We start from the raw sequence: 22,495 nt of genomic DNA, 5'->3' as shown, positions 1-22,495 counted from the left end.
ATTTTGTCTGAAGGGGAAAACTTACATATAGTGCTTAAGTTAACTCATTCAAAAAATTGTGAAATAAGAATATGTAGTTTATGAAGTTAAAATTCAATAATGTTGTCATCAATATCTTTACAAATATTCTATTGATTTTAGCACCTTATGAGTTTAATGAATTTCTGTGGCCAAAAAAATTCATTCCCTACCAACTGTTGACAAGCCTTTCCATATTCAGATTATGCCTCAGATAGCAGACACAGTGTGTTGCTAGGATCCAATCTAAAGCCTTTCCAGCATGCTGAAACCTACCAAAGACAGAATGCTGCTGGCACAGCCTTTGAAAAATGAAGTCAACCTTCAACTATCATGAGGCATCACACTAAGATTTCTGTGAAGTTCACAGTATGAGCTCCAGTTGGAAAATCTGAAGCTTTATCAGGTTAATAAAAGCTTTCAGATCAGAACTTTTGAGAGGTAAATGTAACAATAAATGTGTTTGTTAAATTAATATTTTTACTAAACACTAGAAAACTTACTTTAAAAGCTTCAACAAGAGCAATACAATCACTCTTACTGTTGCCAGAAAAATTCATTTTATTCCTGTGAATTAAACAAAAAAAATGTCATCCAAAAATCCTTCAGGTAAGTGGACACTAAAAATAGGAATATTAAATACCTATATCCATCAAGATGCTGTCTGAAAGGCATTGCAAAAAAATTCTTCAATGAGAGAGCTGCAGCTAACAAAAGAGAAAAGATGACCTTCTTTAAAGTGGTGTTACCCAAACTATTCATAGACATCTTTTTGTTCTTATACTCACCTATGATAAGGCACTCTTCTAGACAGCCAAAGACATGTCCAAGCACTATTAATTTACCAAGCTGCTGATTCACAGGGAGCTGGGCCAAAACCCGTCCTAAGAAAGTCAGGTCACCATTGTAGGGATTTTCTTCTTCTCTCTGCCCACTAACAGCAAGTGCTCCTACCTTTATAAAGTGATTAACTCATATTATTAGCAATATAGGTAGATATACCTTACTTTATAAAGTACAGTAGAAATAGTTCTAAAACCTGTGAAAATATATTGTTAGTCAATTAATTTTAAATGTACGCGTGAGAGAGACAGAGACAGAGACATTCAACAATGCAGAATAAAGGTCTGATACACTTTTTAAAAGCTCATTCATTTGTAGGTTGGCTGAGTCTCAGAATATTCTCCCATAGAAACATCACACCTGATTAGTTAAGACTCCAGGACAATTCTACACCTTCCCACTACTCCCAAACAATTTAACCAAAAATGGACCTGAAATATGCCACTATCCTAGACATGACAGAACCTAAATATTATATATTTGTTTCTATGGAAAATGCATTCTGAGGTCTAATTTAATTGGCTACGTGCAAATTTTCCAAAGCTCAGTAGAGTGCCTTAAACAATTTAGTAATTTGTTTCCTCAGTTTTGAAATGAGTTACTGAAATTTCCCTCTGCTGTAGCCACAGGTGTGAAAGATAGGATTCTCACAGCTGTACCTTGTCCCATCCTTGTCAATGGTACTGTCAATGGTAAGAAGTAGTGGCTGAGATGACTAAGAAATGGGCTAATTCTTAAGTGGGTTTACAGCAATGAAGAAGACAAAAAATGAAGAGAAAAATTCTCAATCAAAGAAGAGGGAAAAGTAATAGTTCCTCTAACTTCTCAACTCTGGAGAATGATAAGACTATCCCCACCTTATAACACTACATGTGTGGGAGATTACAATGATGATGTAAAGAATAAACATAAGTCAAACCTTCTTACGTAAAAAAATTATAGGTTTCAAATGATCTCTTTAATGTAGCTTTTTATAAAGTCTAAAGGCCTTTTTAAACTGTAAAACCTTTTAAAACTATAAATGCTTTTATCATGTTAAAAACCATAAATGCATTTATCACGTTTGAAAGTTCAGATTTATTTGAGGTGGTCATAATATACACACACACACACACACACACACACACACACACACGAGGTGGTCATAACGCATACATACACACACACACACACACACACACACACACACACACACACACATATATCTCAATCACACCAATACTTCAGCTGTGCAGAGTAGGAATAGGAAGAAAAGAATGCAAGAAATAAACCTCCAAAAATGGCCAACAAGAGTAGATTATATTACATACGACATACTTAGTCCGTTTGACAACCAAAAGGAAAGGAGTTAATTTCTTTGTGAGTACAAGGCTATACAAATCACAAACTCAGTGCAAACACCAAGAAGCTCCAGAGCTTCCTGGGGAGGGGATGGAGCTCAGATGGCAGATGGATGGCACAAACCAAGACATTCAGCAAGCTCCCTCTTGCCTCACCTGGGTCATAGATCCAAGGTGGCCTGAGAAAGCACCTGCACCTGAGTGGCATGGAGCACTTTCAGAAGCAAGTAGCATTGATGTGGTTCATAGCTCTGAAGCAGAGCAGGACCTCAGTTTTAGCTTCCAGCCCAATCTGAAGACTATAGAGGAATAACCAGGGCAGGAATGCCAGACCAAAGGGAAGCCCCACTAGATAGCAGCTCGGGCTAGCAGCAGTTGCTCAGATCCAAACCCAGGTCAAGAACTTGTAGAATTCAGAGGACAAGATCAGCAATCAGATTTTACTCTGAATTGAAGCATTTTGGAAACACTGAGAACTTATAGGTCCCAGGCCTAAACTCAGCCTAAAAGTTTGGAATAACACAAAATCAAAGAAAGCACCAACAGGATGAGCTCAGACCTTCCTCTAGAAGTTCCCAGAGCTTGGCCGTAACATCAAGTTCAAAGTCGGAAGAAGGCTGGAAAAATGAGTAAACATATAAAGAATCCTAACCATAAAGAGCTAGTATGATGATGGGGATGCTTGAGACCAAACCTAAAAGAAGCAAGTGACTTCAAAACATCTATATGCAAAGCCTCAAACAAACAAACAAACAAACAAAAAACAGCTTGGGGCACAAATTCAACAAATTTAAAAAGAAGCCAATGACTCCAGCAGACTACGAGAAATATTAAAACTGCCCTTTCCCTCTCCTGGTGCTCGAGAAGCCAGCTGCCACCATGAATGATACTGTAACCATCAGAACCAGGAAGTTCATGACAAACCGACTTTTTCAGCGTAAACAGATGGTTATAGATGTCCTTCATCCTGGAAAGGCCACAGTGCCCAACACTGAAATTCGAGAAAAACTGGCCAAGAAGTACAAGACAACTCCAGACATCATTTTTGTCTTCTGATTCAGAACCCATTTTGGTGGTGGCGAAACAACAGGCTTTGGAATGATTTATGATTCCTTTGACTATGCAAAGAAAAATGAACCAAAGCACATATTTGCCAGGCATGGCCTGTACAAGAAGAAAAAGATATCGAGAAAACAGCGAAAGGAACGCAAGAATAGAATGAAGAAAGTCAGGAGTGCTGCAAAGGCAAATATTGGTGCTGGCAGAAAGAAGGAATAAAAGACACTATGGATGATGTTAATCTGTGAAGATAATTTTTCATCACAGCATAAATAAACTATGTAAAAACTTAAAAAAAGAAAAGAAATATTAAAACTAAATCAAGACTTAGCTATTCTTAGCAATACAATGACCTGAGACAATTCTGAAGGACTTATGATGAAAAATGCTATCCATCTCCAGAGAAAGAACTGATGGAATCTGAATGCAAACTGAAGCAAACTTTTTCTTTACTTTCTTTTATTTTCCTGGGGGGGGGGGGGTTAATCTGTGTTTTCTTTCACAACATGACTAACACGGAAATATGTTTTGCATGACTGCACACGTATAACACATCAAATTGCTTGCATTCGCAATGAGGGGATGAGGGAGGAAGGGAGAGCAATTGGAACTCAAAAATTTTAAAAAACAAATATTAAAAATTGTTTTTAAATGTAATTGGGGGAAATAAAATATTAAAAAAGAAAATATAAAAAAGCTAAATCAAAAGACTGAAAAAATAGAAGAAAATCTAAAGTATCTTACAGCATAAACAAACATAATATTGTGTTTATAGCAGAAGGAACTTGAAACTGAAAAGCTATTGCACCATTAATGCATCAAATATAAGAACGTAAACAGTCAAATGGGGAAAAAAATCTTTGCATTAAATTTCTCTGACAAGGGTTTGACACGCAAGATACAGAAACAAAAACAAATAAATGAATGAATAAATGTGTGTGTATAGTGTATATATATGTGTGTATATATGTACATGTACGTGTGTATATATGTACATGCATTTGTATATATATGTTGTGTGTGTGTGTATACACAAATATATGAGACACTAATAGCCATTCCCCGATAAAGGTCAAAGGATATGAACAAACAATTCTCAACGAACTACAAAGTATTCACAACCACATGAAAAACAAATGCTTCAAATCACTAGTATTAAGAGAAATGCAAATCAAAATAACCTTGAGGTTTCACCTTCACACCTTGCAAATTGACAAAAATGACAAAAATGGCAGCAGTGAAATCCCCTCTTTCCCCATCAAGAAAGTTTAGACAAAGAATCCCACCTCTTTTAGCAGAAGGATGGTCCGTTCAATATCGCCAAGGCTGGGAGGAGAAAGAGCAGTTGCCAGCAAAGCTCTTGGCTCACCCATATCAAGCAACTTTACTTTTAATATTGTGCTTCCTAATGGACATCGCTAAAAATTAACAAAATAAAAAATTAAATTGAACAGTAATAGTAGATTACATTTTTTCAGCTTTAATATTTACAAGACTTTGCTCCTAACAAAACTGTAAGATAAGTAGCCAGGATTATTCCCCCAACCACACACACATACTTCTCTTTCTCCCACACACACACACACACACACACACAAACACACACACAAACACACACACTTCTAAACCAAAGAAGAGAGATGTTTCTTTTAAACAAAGGTTCATCAGATGCTATGACTTACTAATGGTCACAGAGCTCTTACATGCTAAGCAAGCAGTGGAGCTGGAACTCAAACTCCTACACTTCATTGCTTATTCCACAACACCAGGCAACCTCAGACACTCTGCTGTGGAAATCTCACATTTAATGTTCTGATACAAGTCCGCCTCCAATGTCTCTTCTTGGTGTGGCACTGTCCTTGTGTCTTGGAAGATGATGCTGGTGGATATAACCAGCTCTTCTTACTGATACCATAGCAAGCAGGTAAAAGTTCAACTATTGGCCTGGTGACAAACTGTGCATCTGCCTAGCTAATGTAGAGAAACATCACTAGGTTGGCCATGGTCTGATACACATACAAAGATATATGCACACATATATCTGTATCTCTATCTTTTTATTTTCAATGCAGCAACCATTTATGAAGCTTGCCTACAAGGTACAAGGGACTAGGCTAGGTGCTACAGATACAAAGAAAAAAACTAGTCCCCTGCCCTTAAGGAACTCATATTCTACTGGGGAGATTTTACACATATAATAGTAAATAAGGATACAAAGAATGATACATTGTTTCAGCCACTTCAACTTTCTAAGCAAGCCTACCCTACTAAATAGTCCTATCATAGATGATAGAGTTGAAACTTGGCTTTAAGTTTCAAAAGAAAACTCTATATAATTAATATCTCATTAACAAATCAGTTTTAGCTAATGAAAAAATAATGAAGAAAGAAATTGGACAAAGGAATTAGTCTGAGGTCAAAGTGATAAACCCAAAGAAAGAATTGAGACTTAAGATAATATTAGTTAAATCTAAAAGCTCGAATAAAGTAAATAAAGTAAGAAATAAAGTAAAATCTGGTTGGCCTCAGATTCCTACATTTGAGAGGACTAAAAAAAATACAACACTTAATAATTCATATTTAATTGACAAATTAAAATTAATACAGCGTTAATTCTTAAGTTGTCAGTCAATAAACATTTATTAAGGGCATACTATGGATCAGGCACTATTCTAAACATTGGGGAAACACAGAAAGGCAAAAAGATAGTCTCTGACCTCGAGGAGCTCACAATCTAATAGGGGAGACAACATGCAAACAATCTTGGCAACATATTAGATAGGGCAGATGAGAGAGAATGAGTCGTCAATGATGACACCTAGGAAAATTGGAAGGATGGAGGTAAGTAAAGTTTGGAAGGGGGGAAAATGGAGGGAAAGATAAAGAGTTCAGTTTTGGACATGTTGAGTTCAACATGTCTGTAGGACGTTGGTCTGAGATGACCAATGGATAGCAGGATATATGAGACAGGAAGTTAGGACAGCGATTAGGGGAGGACAGGTAAATTTGAGAATCATCAGCATAAAACTGATAATTAAATCCATCAGATCTAATCAACCAGGAACCTACTGATAATGGAAAGGGAAGGGAAGAGGGAAAGAGAGAGAGGAGCCTAAGATAGACCCCTCAGGGACATCCACAGTTAGTAGGCATGACCTGGATGAAGATCTAGCAAAGGAGACTGAGAAGGAATGGTCATATAGCTAGGAGGAGAACCTTGAGACAACAGTGTCCTGAAAACATAAAGAGAAGACAATATTAAGGAGATAAGAGTATCTAAAGTGTCAAAGAGATCAAGGGAGAATGAGGATTGAGAAAAGTCTATGAAATTTGCCAATTAAGAGATCATTGGTAACTTTGGAGAGAACAATCTAAGCTGAATGATGAGGTTAGAAGCCAGACTGTAGAAAGTTAAGAACACAGTGAACTTCCGGGAGCCAAGATGGCAGAGTAAGCAGTAAGTTGCTCTCACCCTCCCTTACTGACCTTGAAAAACCCAGAGAATATTGCCCCAGGAAAAATTCTGGAATAGCGGAGCCAAGATACAGCAGTCTTTTAGCTCAGGAGGCTAGGGGGATTGACGGAAAGGTCTCTCTTGCTGTGGACCAGTACAGGAAGGGAGGCGTCCCAGCAAGCCAGCGGCAAGCCCCACTTCAGCAAACCAGAGGGAGATCCTGAGCCCTGCGGTGGTAGAGCAGGCAAGTACCAACACCAGGCACACAATAGCCACCAGCTCCAGCTCAGCACCAAGTAAGCTACCAGACTCCTACAGCCTCCAGCTGCCAACATCTCAGGCCCCTAGCCCCAGCACAAGCTTGGGTCAGTGCCCCCTGTGCCCCAGAAGCAGAGACCAACTTTAAAAACCAGAAAAAGGGCAAATAACATGAGCAATAAGCAACAAAGAAAAACAATGACCATAGAAAAGTATATTGGTGACAGGGAAGATCAAAACACAAATTCAGGAGAGGACAACATTGTCAGTATACCCACATCCGAAACCTCAAAGGGGAGTAAAAGCTGGTCTCAAACGTAAAAAGGCTTCTTACAAGAGCTCAGGAAGGATTTTAAAAGTCAAACAAGAGAGGTAGAAGAAAAACTGAATAATTCCTTTAAAATTACAATTGACAAAATGGGGAGAAAAAAAGTACAATGATGAATACAACTCCTTAAAAAGTAGAATTGGCCAAATGGAAAAAGAGGTACAAAAGCTAACTGAAGAAAACAATTCATTAAAAATTAGAATTGGGCAAGTGGAAGCTAATGACTCTATGAGACATCAAGACTCAGTCAAACAAAATCAAAAGAATGGAAAAATAGAAGAAAATGTAAAATACCTCATTGGAAAAGCAACTTACCTGGAAAATAGATCCAGGAGAGGTAATTTAAGAATTATTGGTCTTCCTGAAATCCATGATCAAAAACAGAACCTGGAACAGCATCTTTCAAGAAATTATCAAGGAAAACTGCCCTGAGGTCCCAGAACCAGAGACAGAAGGTAAAAGTCATCATTCAAAAGAATCTACTGATCACCTCCTAAGAGAGATCCCAAATTGAAAACGCGAAAGAATATTGTAGCCAAATTCCAGAATTACCAGGTCAAGGAGAAAATACTGCAAGAAGCCAGAAAGAAACAATTCAAATATCGTGGAACCACAGTCAGGATTATGCAGGACCTTGCTTCTACATTAAAAGATCAGATGGCTTGGAATATTATATTCTATAAGACAAAGGAGTTTGGATTACAACCTTTTTCTGAACATGTGATGTATGAAGAAGGAGGAAGGACATGTCAAGGAGTAGATGTGTAATAGGCATACCAGAAAGTTGTACACTCTGGAGTACTAAGTCAATAAGGAAACAAAGGAGGGACTTTGTGGTTGGAATTAGAGATAAATAGTGAACTCCTACTTTGGTACAATGTGTCCTGGTCCACAGGACACCCGCAGTTACAACTGCGTAATAAACTGGGCTTTTAACTTTATCCCTACTGAATCTGAATGAGTTATTTCTCACATTCCCCCTCTCTGAATTAGATAAATCTAACTACAAAATGAACAAGAAGGAAGTTAAGGAGGTGAACAGAATTTCAAAAAAGTTAGATATGGTAGACCTCTGTAGAAAAAATTGAATGGAGATAGAAAGGAATATACCTTTTTCTCAGCAGAACATGGCACCTACACAAAAAATGACAATGTACTAGGGCATAAAAACCTCACAATCCAATGCATAAAGGCAGAAATATTAAATGCATCCTTTTCAGATCATGATGCAATAAAAATTATATGTAATACAGAGCCATGGAAAGACAGACTAAAAATTAATTGGAAACTAAATAATCTAATCCTAAAGAATGAGTGGGTCAAATAACAAATAATAGAAACAATAATTTCATCCAAGAAAATAACAATAATGAGACAACATACCAAAACTTATGCGATACAGTGAAAGTGGTCCTTAGGGGATGTTTTATATCTCTAAATGCTTACATGAATAAAACAGAGAAAGAAGAGATTGATGAATTGGGCATGCAACTAAAAAAAGCTAGAAAAAGAACAAATTAAAAATCTCCAATTAAAAACCAAATTAGAAATATTGAAAATCAAAGGAGAGATTAATATAACTGAAATTAAGAAAACTATTTATTGAACTAATAAATACAACTAAGAGCTGGTTTTATGAAAAAAACAATAAAATAGATAAACCTTTGGTTAATTTGATTTAAAGAAAGAAGAAAACCAAACTACCAGTATCAAAAATGAAATGGGCAAATTCACCACCAATGAAAAGGAAATTAAAACAATAATTAGGAACTATTTTGCCCAACTGTACGCCAATAAATTCAACAATCTTAGTGAAATAGATGAATATTTACAAAAACATAAATTACCCAGATTAACAGAAGAGGAAACAAAATACTTAAACAACCCCATTTCAGAAAAAGAAACTGAACAAGCCATCAATGAACTCTCTAGGAAAAAATCTCCAGGGTCAGATGGATTTACAAGTGAATTCTATCAAACATTTAAAGAACAATTAATTCAATACTATATAAACTATTTGGGAAAATAGACAAAGAATGAGTCCTACCAAATTCTTTTATGACACAAATATGGTACTTATACCTAAACCAGGAAGAGTCAAAACAGAAAGAAAATTATAGACCAATTTCCCTAATGAATATAGATGCAAAAATTTTAAATAAAACATTAGCAAAAAGATTATAGCAACTTATTACAAGAATAAAATTAAGAACATAGTGAGAAGAAATGAAGTGGAGGAGTTGTAACTCAGACTGAATATAAAGGAAAAAAATTCACATTAAATTAAACAACTTTAACTGAAAATTCCAGTCCTTCAGTAATAGTTATAATCAAAACATAACGGCATCCTTTTTTGACTAAAAAAAAAAAAAAAACACAGAAAATGAAGCTCATTATCCACAAAATAAGAAAAACCTAACAAAATCCAGCAAGTTTCTAAAATCAGAACTTAAAATAACAAGAACATGTCAAGACATCCAATTATACAACCCCATCAACCATAAAAGGAAAAAAATAACATTTAAGAAAAACCATTTTATGGAGTCTCAAGATGCTTAGAAAATACTTTCATAATCTAGTATTTCTTATACTGAGTAATTAATAACACTAATGATGAAATGCTGTACTTTATTACTGATTCAATAAAGAAGTATATAATTTTATTTATCTTCAACGAAAACATCTTATTCATTTATTTAGGATTTATATTGTACCTAACTTCCAAAATAATTTAAGATGGCTTACAAAATTAAATATCATATAAAAAGCAGACAACTAGAAGAACGTCTAAAACATGGAGAGATCCACTATGTAGGATTTATGGGAAGGCATGGTCAAAAATCACACTGAATGAGGTATGAATGGGTTGCAATTTATGGCAGCAGAGGGAGAGAATCCATTGAAATGTATAAAAATGAGAAAACTTACTATAAGAAAAACAAAACCAATGGCGTCTATAAGTAATATTCAGAACATATGAGAAATCACTCAAGAAGAGCCATTTGCTACAATTTGGTTGTAAATGTAGCTGTGCCATAAGTTTCTTGAAATCTAAGACAAGAAGTATAACATGTTGGATTAAACAGTTTTCACCATCTAATGAAAAAGAAAACTTCAATCCATTAGTGTGGATCAACTTTTTCAAGAAACTCAAGTTAAGAAGGTTATGTATTACATAGATCTTTATGTAGGGAAAAGTACCATAAGAATCTATCAACTTGCAAAACACAGAGAAATCTTCTTCAACTGGTCACTTATTTGGTCTTCCATAAAGTCCAAGAACATATCAACATGTGGAAGTTCTTGAAGATTAAGTCAGTAGAGCACAAACCCGGACAGATCTTACCAAGCTTCAAATATTTCTATTACAAGACAAGTGGAAATATTCTTTCATCTAAGGACCAGCCTCAATAATTACAAAAAGGCTTATCAATGATTTGGCCACAGAATAATTAATTCTGTATTCATTATACTTTTTAAAAAAATTAACAAACATTTACTGTCTCTCCCTCCCATTTCTTCCATAAAAAAATAAAAACATTATAACAAATATGCATAGTCAAGCAAAAGTCGTTGCCCACATCCAAAAACACGTGTCATTTTGACCCTTGAGTCTACTTGATGGTTTCTTGATTGATGATGATCTTACATTGAACAGTTATTAAATCATCTGCAGTTGTTTATCTTTGCAAAGCTGTTACAAATAAACTTCTCCATCTGTTAAAATGACTCAGGCATCAATTCATACAAATCTTTCAAGTTTTCTTTAAACTATTTATTCTCTCATTTCTTATGGCAAGAGTGTCCCATTACATTCATATACCATAATCAATTTAGCCATTCCCCAATTGATGGGGGTAGCACCTTAGTTTCTAGTTTCTCATCACTACAGAAAAAAGTAAGTATTCTGTTAAGTATTTGTCCATGAGTTTTTTTCCTATTTCTTTACTCTTACATACAGAAATAGTGAAAATATTGCCAGATCAAAGGTTCTCCAAGTTTACTGACTTTTGGGTGCCATTCTGGAGTATTTTCATAGCATACATTCGTAAGTTTCTTTTCCCTGAAGCTCTTCCAACAATCATTATTTTCCCTTTTTGCCATCTCTGGCAATTTAACAGGTAAGAGGGGGAACTTCAGATTTTTTTCCCCTCTAATTATTAGTGATCTGGAGAATTTTTCACATAGTAATTGACTGCCTGGACTTCTTCCTTTGAAAACTGCCTGCTTACATTAGTGCACCGCAGATAGAACTGTGAAGTAATCTAACCATTCTGGAAAGTAATGTTGGAATTACGCTCCAAAGTTGCTAAACTGTGCATATCCTTTGACTCAGAGATACCTCTACTAGGTTTATATTCCAAAGAGACAAAAAAAAAAAAAAAAAACCCAACAACAACAGGGAACTACCCACGTGTATAAAAATATTTCAATTCTTTTTGAAATAGCAAAAAACTAGAGACTAAGGGAGTGGCCGCCTATGGGAAGACCTATATGAAGTGAGAGAAAAGTAAACAGAAATACAAGAATCATTTATACAATAAAAACAACAAAATAAAGAAAAACAGCTTTTAAAAAACTTCAGAAATCTTATCAATGCAATGACAAACCATAATTCCAGAGAACCAAAGATGAAACACGCTTTCCAACTCCTAACACAGAGGTAACAGAATCAAAATGAAGAATGAGACAACATACATTTCTGGACATGAGGGAATTCCCTTTGTTTGACTACGCATATTTGATATTTTTTGTTCAGCAAGAGAAAAGGAGTGGAAGAGAGAGAAAATAAATTCTTGTAAATAGGGGAAAGAAAATTGTTGGTTCATATCCTTTGACCAGAACTTATCTATTTGGAATCGTTTTCATTCTTATAAATTTCAATCCGTTCCTTATATATCTTGTATATGAGACCTTTATCAGACAAATTTGCTACAAAGATTTTTTTTCCCATTTAGTTGTTTCCTTTCTCATTTTACTGCATTTGGTTTTTGTGCAAAAGTTTTTAAATTTTATATAAATCAAAACTGTTCACTTTATCTTCTGTGATCTTCTCTATACCTGTTTGGTCACAAACTCTTCCCCTCAATAGATTTGAAAAGAAATTTCTAGGACAATAACTTTTTTAGCCATAGGAATTCTTGAAGATGAACTACACTAAACAGACATGGGCTGTGATGTGTCAGAGGAAGGAGGACTAGAATCCATACAATTCTAAACCTTTAAAGTTCTGAAGCCTATAATAGTGCACCTTTCACTGGTGCTTTAGAATTTGTAAAGTACTCCCCCTTTATCATAACCCTGCAATGAAGAAAAGTTTAAATGAAAATGCAGCAGATGAGAGAGTATGGTCTAGGTAATTTAGCATAGATACAGCACACAGAGAACCCAAGCAGATATACTGTTAACAGTTTTGCCATTAAACTGTTTATCTCAAACATCCAAGTAAGTTAGCTCTTAAAAAGTATTTGATAGTAGCAATCAATTCACTATTAAATTGACTAACAAATGCCTGTAATATGTGGTTACAAAAGAAAAACACGCTCTTAGATACCAGATGAGAAGGGAGGCAGATTGGTACTTTTATTGCACAAGGTTAAATACTTAAACCAAAAGTTCAATATTTCCTTCCAGAGTTTTCAATATTTTACAATAGCTGGTCAAGATTCCAGAATTTTGTGCCATAAAACAAGGCACAAAAAAAGACAACCATTTTCCAATCTTAAAATTACCCTACTATACAAAAACATTAAAACATCTTATCTCAGAGCTATAGAATTAATTTTTCTAATTTCCAAATTAAAATTTGTTCATCTATTTTACTGTGACAAAACTATATTATTTTCTGACTGTAAATGAAAATTGTTAATGAAAAACTAATTTTGAGAGAGAAAGATTAAACTCTTACCAGCATCTCAGGAACTACATGATCTGGGATGCAATTGATCCAAAAGTCCTTGTGGATGAGTCTGTAACAGTACCCTTTAGATACACGCCCAGCCCGACCTTCAAGTAGAAGAAAAGATTAAAGTATTGATACAAATTACTTGCATTTTTGGCTAAAATCAAGATAAATACATATTAGTTTCAGAAAACTGTTTTCCAATGTGATGTTAAGAAATAAAGAAAATTTGAGTATTAAGAATTTCTATAAATTAATACTTTATATTCCATTAAGTCTGCAGAGATCCTAATCAATAAGCAAAGTGACTTGCTATGAGTTAATTTCTAGATGTTTAATAAATGATATTTCTATAACATTGCTTATAAAATGAAATTTATATATATAAAATATTTTCCCACTAGATTATATTCTAAAAACAGCTATGTGTTCATATCAAAATAAATCTGACTCTAAGATAAAGCAAGTTTATCTTAAAATATATATATTTTAGATATATATATATATAACTATTTTAGAATATAATGCATGTATTGCTTTTATCAAAATAAAACAAAAACATCAATACTAAACATTTCCATAAGTTGCAGTAACTGTTGGGTATAATAAGATGTAGATGTAGGTATGCCATACATGCTTGTCCCTTTCTTCAAGCAATCTCAATATTTTAAGAAATAGAGCAATCATAACAGGATTGCAGCTTTTTTTCCCCTCTACAGTTTTACTATCAATTGTATTTAATAGTCTCTCCAAGCTTCACTGAGTAGAACCTAAACACATGTAATAAGCTGGGACAGAACTTTTCCCAATGTGACTCTAGTTACTATATGTTAAATTTAACCTTTTAATTTGAACAAGGATACATACACTCCAAAATGCAATTTATACTTTAACTTCCTTTGACAAATGACCTCACAGAAGACCAGATTCCTTTATCCTAGAAAGCCTCTCAGCCTTTCTACTGGCCCTCTGCACCTGCATCCTGCATCAGGATGGTTTCAATCACTTCTACTACCAGTTCTGTACTCACGCTTAACAAGCACAGGATCTCACATAATGACAGTAATTACTACAATACTCTTATTAATGGTCTTCATCTCTATCAAGTGACAAACAACAAATGTTCTGGAAAAGATCTTGAGATCCATACGAAAAAAAATATAGGAAAAGAACACCACCGAGAGCAGAAAGGAAGTAAAGTATAACCCAGTGAGGGGCAACAGTCAAGTACAACTGAGCTTCTGCAATTTTAGAAATAAATCAAGAAGTCACTATGGTCACTAGGCTTAGATGAATGAATGTACATTGCTGTCGTCTTCATGAGCTATCCTGAGACACTACAAGAGGTTAAGGGTCTGAGAAAGATAAACTCTAACAGAGAATATATGACTAAATGGGTTTGGGGCTAAAAAATGGAAGTCAACAAAGTAGAATATGTTATGAACCTACTATGATACAACAATGAACATAAATAAATGCCTTTCAAACCAATGATGGTCAATTTCCCCAATACTGGGGAAGAACAATGCTAGGAACTCATAATATAAAGAGCAAGGTGAATAAAATGAGCCCAGCAGAAATCAAACGCGGAGAATAAAAGAATCCATATGACCTTCAAGAACGCAGACTAATAAGGAAATGTTTTGCGTGACTGCACATGTATAATATAAGGAAGGGAAAGGAGAGTGGAAGAAAATTTGGAACCTCAAATTTTTAAAAATAAATGCTTAAAGTTTTTGTTTACATACAGTTGAGAAAAAATAAAATAAAAATTAACTGATTAAAAAAAGAGAATGCACAGCATTAGAAAAAAAAAAAGGGAAAATATAGAGAAGACATCAGGAATCACCAAATCAGTATATGGGCAAGAGAGAAAGGTAAAAGAGGTTCTAGTGACCATGTATAATTAGATAGTCTAAAGACTATTATATAAACTATAAATTATGCTAATTATAGATTAATTAGCATAATTTATTGTGTGAGTGTATATATAGATATATATAGATATATATATATTTGTATGATCTAGCATGAACACTTCTTAATAAAGGCTCATAACTAATAAGATTCCAGTTAGAAACTACAGGTTATTGGCTTAGATTCAAGCACAGTATAAAATAACACAAAAAGGATCATTATACAACATTAATCAAGTTTTATCATGATCAATTAAAAAAAAGGAAAGAAAAAACAAGGCTAAAAAAACCACGTATGGTATTACAACTAAAAAAAGCAACAAAAGTACATTAACGACAACTTACAAACCTACTTTCTTATCTCTACAAAGCTTTAAGAATCATCTAATATGCACACATATTAAATGTGTAAATGAAAATTATGAAAATATGAGAACATACAGATTTTTGCAAATATTTTATAGCAACCTACATACTTAAAAGTCATGCAATTGACTGAAAAGTACAAATAATACAAAACTTCACTGTTTACTGTTTCCTGAAGATGAATGAACATTTGACTCAGTAGGAAAAAATACACCAACAAGGTATTTTTTATGTATATGTTATGATTATATGAGATTCCCTTAAGGGGACAAAACAACAAAAAGAACATAGTTTTATGATATTCTGATTAATAGGGAACTGATAAAATGTGGATATGCTCACTAAAAATTTTTACTTCTGTCAGTGATGATGTATAGAATCTACATAAAACATGAGAACCTAACATATAAGGAAGCTGTCCAGAAGCTGCAGTCTGTGGGTAATGTCAGCTGTCAATCATTGGCCACTACAATCTCTAAAGCAGACCTGCACAACTTGGCAGTAGATAGGGAACAAAATTAAAATTAGGCTAAGCTTCTTTGGGCCACAAACAGGTTAGACTAGAGACAGACTAATGATGGCTGGTTGCCACAGATCGTGTGACAAACAGGAGAGTGCACAGTGGCAACCCTACATTTTTCATGGGCTACCCAAAGTCCTTTGGTGGGTCATATGTCATACAGGCCTGCTCTAAAAAATCAAAGTTATAGTTCACTCAAAAGGCAATGAAGAGATGTACAGTTGGAATAAATAGAATACAGCTCCTTACCAATGGCTATTTAGAGGCAAGAAAATGTAAAAGACATCATCCAAGAGACTGACCAGAAAAGGAGGTGGGTGAGTCATACATGCAGAAGGTATGGATAGCCTACATACTGGAATGATATATTAGTACCAGCTAAGTTGTGAATGACACAGTGTACAATAAAGTCTGGCTTATACAACAAGGTCCATAATGTATATAAGTATATTTGTTATCTTTGAACTTTCAAAACTGCAAATGCTATATTCTAGGGAAATAAATGACATTGCTTTTTAGAAATATTAACAAGGGAAAACTCTAAATTCATAAAGCTAAGTTCTAGGATTTTTCTAGAAACTGGTTCAAAGTCTTTTCTACCTGATTCTGTTCAAGAGATAAAAAAAGTCTTCAGGATATTCACTGATTATTCTTTTGCTTGCTTTTTGCAATTTTACTTATTTTGCCTGACAAATGTAACCTATTTGAAATCGTTCCCTTTCAAAATTTTATAATACTCATCTCAACCAAAACAGTGTTGTTTTTTTTTATTTTTGCTAGTTCCTATCTATAACAGATTTCAACATCGCAAGTAAGAAGAAAAAAAGGTGAGCCTACAGTCCTAATCCCATCTAGCTGAACACTGCCCTAACATCTCTGAGAATTAGAAAACAGAAACAGCTTGGTACCTGGTGAACCCTCTTTAGTGATGGCACCCCATCCCGAATGCTGCCACCACATCTCTGTTACTGCAAACCCCACTATTAGTCAGGAAAGGTGATGCCACTCTCAAGCACAGGTCACTGTGATACCCACATAGGTGGGAGACCAACCTCAAGACCCAAAGAAAGCACAGTACTTCTCCAAACTGACTCTGGTCCTGCTGAGACTTTGGTGAGCTGCAAAAAAATATCCTTCAGTAAATTTCATTAGGATATGCATTGCTGGTGGAGTTGTGAACTGATCCAATCATTCTAGAGAGCAATTTGGAACTATGCCCAAACAGCAATAAAACTGTGCATACCCTTTGATCCAGTAATACCTACTACTAGGTCTGTAGCCCAAAGAGATCACAAGAAAGGGAAAAGGACCCAAACGTACAAAAATATTTATAGCAGCTCTTTTTATGGTGGCAAAGAATTGGAAATTGAGGGGATGGCCATCAATTAGGGAATGGCTGAACAAGTTGTGGTATATGAATGTAATGGAATACTATCGTGCTATAAGAAATGATGAGCAGGCCGATTTCAGAAAAACCTAGAAATATTTACATGAACTGATGCTGAGTGAAGACAGCAGAATCAGGAGAACACTGTAAACAACAACACTGTGCAATGATTAACTATGACAGACTTATCTCTTCTCAGACATACAATGATCCAAGACAATTAGATATATGCAGGTTGCAAATTGACTTAGAAACTTACATATTAATATTATCTGTACTTTATTGTATCTTTTATCCATTTTGTTAAACATTTCCCAATTATATTTTAATCTGGTTCAGACTGCACTTGGGACTGTTGTGAGTATCCTGTGGGCCTGTGTATTTGACATATTTGATTTAGGGGGCAATTTTTGCTAAATGTACAAAGTAATATTGATAAGAGAATCTGATAGTTTCTTCTTCAAAGATTCATATAAAAGACAGGTAAAATGCCATGTATTACACTTCAATAAGCATCACCCTAGGAAGGATAAGAGCTGCTCAAAAATGAAATTCTGAAAATGTAATGGGAAACAATTCTAATAAGGAGAACAAATGCAAGTTGTCTGAAGGGACTAAAAATGGATGCACAGTACGATAGGACCCTTGTCTTCCTGATGTAACTTTCTTTCACCAATATTCCCTGATGCAGCTTCCTGGCTGAAGAGACATAAAAAGTCTCAGCAGTGGCTGGACCCCTTTGACATGGTGAGTACCTGAGACCATGTGAATCTTCATCCTTTGATGACTTACAGATCAGATACATCTCCAGATGCAGGTGAGAAAGACCTACATCCCAGTAATATTAACAGAAACTAAAATAATATATCAAAAACATTATACACTATGACCATATCAGATTTCTATCAGGAAGACAACTGTGGTTCAATATAAGGAATTATATTTGACAATATTAATAACAATCCAAATCAAATGATTATATCAACAGATGTTTAATCTGCTTTAGACAAAAAAAAATGACCTTTTACTTAAAAACATTAAAAAGCATAGGAATAAACAGAACATTCCAACTATGTTAAATATCTAAAGCCAAGAGCTAGCATTATCTGTAATGGAGAAATACTAGGTGCCTTTCCAATAATATCAGAAACAAGGATGTCCATTTATCATTTCTATCATGAAACAGTACTTTGCAATTAGATGCAATCTAATCCTGAATGGGGCCTGCATCAAAAAGCAATCCAAGGCTTTAAAAGGCTTTTTAAGGCTTCCTACTTATAAATCCTTTCCCTTTTCCTTTGATTTCTTATTGGGGTATCTGGTGAGACTTTCTGTAGCTTCAACTGCCACCAAGGGAGGTTGAGAGAGCACCAATTACCTCAATCGCCAAATCTAATGGCCTTTTCTCAATCCTCATCCTTCCTTGATCTCTCTGCAGCCTTTGGTACTTGTCCACCAGTCTTTTCCCTTTATAAGTTCTTCTCTCTAGGTTTTCATTACAATGCTCTTCTACAATGACAGATACATCCTTCTTCTTGGTATCCTTTTCTGGATTTTCATCCAGATAGTAGGCACAAAGGTTGGATTTCCCCAAAAACTCTGCCCTGGGCCCTCTTCACTTTTTTGTCTGGTGATCATATCATCTCTTATGGATTCAATTATCAATCCTATGCAGATAATTATTTGATCTATTTATCAAGCCCTAATCTCTCTTCTGATTTCCAGTCTCACATCTCCAACTACCTACTGGATTCCTAGAACTGTATGACCCACAGAAATCTTAAATTCAACATGTCCAAAACTGAACTTATTATCTTTCCCCTGTAATACCTCCCCCTCTTTCACAATTCTCTATTACTGTCTAGAGCACCATCATCCCCAGCATCACTCAGAATCACAAACTGGGTGCCATTCTACACTCTATTCCCCAAATTCACCCACCCTCAAATCCAATCAGTTGTCAAAACCTGCTATTCCTCCCTCAGTAGTACTTTTTTTTAATAGTATTTTTTCCCAACTGCATGTCAAGACAATTTTTAGCATTCATTTTTTACAAGATTTTGAGTTCCAAATATTTCTCCCTCGCTCCCTCCCCTCTCCTCTTCCAAAAATGGCAGGCAATTTGATTTAGATTTAGATTATGTTAACATGTAAAACATATTTTTGTATTAGTCACAGTTGTGAAGAAACCGATCAAAAGGAAAAAAAAATCATGCGACAGAGTAAAGTAGTAAAAATGGTATTCTTCAATCTGAATTCAGAGTCCATCAGTTCTTTATCTGAACGTGGACAGAATTTTCCTTTGTGAGTCCTTTGTACTTGTCTAGGATCACTGTGTTGCTGAGAAAAGTTGAGTAATTCATAGCTAATCATCACACAATGTTGCTGATACTGTGATTCTGCTCATTTGACTTTGCATCAGTTCATACAAGTCTTTCCAGGTTTTTCTGAAATCTGCCTGTTCATTTCTTATCGCACAATAGTATTCCATTACATTCATATACCACAGATTGTTCAGTCATTCCCCAACTGATGGATATTCCCTCAATATCCAATATTTTTCCCCCACAAAAAGGGCTGCTATAAATATATATGCAGATGTAGATCCTTTCTTCTTTTTTATGATCTCTTTGGGACACAAACCTAATAGCAGTATTACTGGATCAAAGGGTTTGTATAGTTTGGTTGTCCTTTAGGCATAGTTCCAAATTGCTCTACAGAATGGTTGGATCAGTTCACAATTCCACTAACAGTGCATTAATGTCCCAATTCTCCCACATCCTCTCTAACATTTGTCATTTTCCTTTTCTGTCATATTAGTCAATCTGATAGGTGTGACGTGGTAGTACCTCAGAGTTGCTTTATTTTGCATCTCTCTAATCAAAGGTGATTTAGAGCACTTTTTCACATATGCCTACAGATAGTTTTGATTTCTTCATCTGAAAACTGCCTATTCATATCCTTTGACCATTTATCGACTGGGGAATGGCTTGTATTCTTATATATTCAGTTCTCTGTAAATTTGAGAAATGAGGCGTTTATCAGAGACACTTGCTATAAGGATTGTTTCCCAGCTTTCTGCTTTCCTTCTAACCCTGGTTGCATTGGTTTTGTTTGCGCAAAAGCTTTTTAATATAATGAAAATTATCTATTTTACATTTCTTAATGCTCTCTATTTCTTGTTTGGTCATGAACCTGTAATTCACCTGACTTCTTTAAGAATCTGAAAGCTATATAACCACTTGGTGCATAAACGTTTAATTGATATTACTTCATTGTCTATGGTACCTTTTAGCAAAATATAGTTTCCTTCCTTATGTCTTTAATTAGGTGTATTTCTGCTTTTGCTTTGTCTAACATCAGGATTGCTACCCCTGCTTTTTTTTTTAACTTCAGCTGAAACATAATAGATTCTGCTCCAAGCCCCTTACCTTTATTTACTCTGTGTATGTGTCTTTCTGCTTCAAGTGTGTTTCTTGTAAACAACATATTGGAGGATTCTGTTTTTTTATCCACTCTGCTATCTGCTTCCTGTTTTAGGGGAGAATGTCTTAGGCTTCTTGTGTTAGGGGCTGCAGGCCCTGGCTGCTTACCTGACGCTGCACAGATGTTGCCCTGAGGCCCAGACCCTAGTATCTAGTGCTATGCTAAGGGAGTAGGGTAGGGGTGACTAGCATTGCTGGAGACCACAAGGATCTAGCAGCTTACCTGTTGCTGAGCTGGGACCCTAGTGCTAGTGTCTAGTGTGTTCTGAGGCCAGTGGTGTGTTTCTGTGTTTCTCTTGCGATACACTGAGGCATGCGGAGGTCTAGCCGCTGCAGTTGCCTGTTTGCCCAGAACTACACTGAAGCACGAGGTAAGGGGCGCTGGTGCTTACAGCTGCCTGTTTTTTCAGGCATCCATAGGGCATCTATCTGCTTGCCTGCAGCTATGCTGAAGCACGTGGAGGTTCTCAGAGCTGAAGTCTGCCCATTTGCACATGGGAGGTCCTGGTGATGGCATTTGTCTGCTCCACTGCTCTCGGGCTCAGGATCTCCCACTAGTTTGCTGAAGTGGGGCTGCTAGCTTGCTGGGATGCTTCCTGTTCCTTTTTACCTGAGTGAGACAGACCTTTCCTGCTGATCTTCCAAATTTCTTGGGCTCAAAGATGTATTTCACCCCATCTTTTTGCTGGTTCTGCTGTTCTAGGATTTGTTTGGGGGCACTATCTTATGGTTGTTTGGAGAAGCATATGGGAGAGTTACAGTGATTTACTGCTTACTCCACCGCTCTGGCTCCTGGAAGACCCCTAGACCCTTAGTAATACTTTTAACTCCTCCTCTTTTCCTTAATCCTCTCTGCAACCACCCTGGTACAGGCCCTTCATCACCTTATGGTGTTATACTATGGCAGTAGCCTGCTGGTTAGTTTTCTTGTCTTTAGTCTCTCTCCACTATTTCTCCACTCTCTCCTATAATTTATCCTTCATTCAGGTGTCAAACAAATCTTCCTAAAGTTGGAGCCCCTTGGGCTAACTGATACAGAGGAGTGGGAGAGAATGGACACAGAGAGATTTCCAGGCAAGTATAGAAAAATACAGGAAGAAAAGGTCAACAAGAAAGTATATAGATCAGTGGCAGAGGAGGGATTGTATCATCTAAAATCTGCAATAATTAGCATTGTCCTGGAAGTGAGGCACAATGGAAATGGAAAATTCACAGGCCAAGCCCAACAAGGCAGGAAGCACCTAGAGGGGAGAGCCTATCTTAGAAGCTTTGACTGTAGGAAGAATACAGAGGAAAAGAGAGAAACCAAATGATTATAGGAGTCATGAATCAGAGAAGAAGGTCTAGAGTAAACAGAAGAAGATAATGAAAACAGTGGGGAAAAAATCCTTTCTCGAAAGGGGAGCCAAAAAAAAAATGGAATTATAAAAACTAAAGAATGGGACCAGATGGAGAGGAGAGTAAAGGGGAATCAACCTGACTGAGAGGAAAAAAGAAAGGGAAGAAATATATAATCAGATAAAAACAGGAAAGAGGAACTAATCAACAAAACTCTAAAGGGAAAGAGGATGAGAAAAAAATGAGAATAGAGGATGAAGGGTAAAGGGAAGAGAGACAGT

The 22,495-nt window shown here is 35.7% G+C and overlaps 1 protein-coding gene and 1 pseudogene across 1 annotated transcript in view; one reads left to right on the top strand and one right to left on the bottom strand.

The window, feature by feature from the left end:
- Positions 1–22,495, bottom strand: part of TDRD9 (tudor domain containing 9) — a 232,373-nt gene that overhangs the window by 67,218 nt on the left and 142,660 nt on the right. Inside the window, exons 15-19 of the mRNA XM_027849264.1 lie at positions 13,209–13,306; positions 4,547–4,678; positions 807–972; positions 662–725; positions 522–585 (exon numbers count right to left, since the gene is read on the bottom strand). Coding sequence (XP_027705065.1) covers positions 522–585; positions 662–725; positions 807–972; positions 4,547–4,678; positions 13,209–13,306 — 524 coding nt within the window. The remainder of the gene's footprint in view (positions 1–521; positions 586–661; positions 726–806; positions 973–4,546; positions 4,679–13,208; positions 13,307–22,495) is intronic.
- On the top strand, positions 3,081–3,479 carry LOC114033634 (annotated as a pseudogene).

The sequence above is a fragment of the Vombatus ursinus genome, unplaced genomic scaffold (assembly GCF_900497805.2).
Source record: "Vombatus ursinus unplaced genomic scaffold, bare-nosed wombat genome assembly UNPS02007284.1, whole genome shotgun sequence".
Taxonomy (NCBI): Eukaryota; Metazoa; Chordata; class Mammalia; order Diprotodontia; family Vombatidae; genus Vombatus; species Vombatus ursinus.
This window is presented reverse-complemented; position numbering and strand designations above follow the sequence as displayed.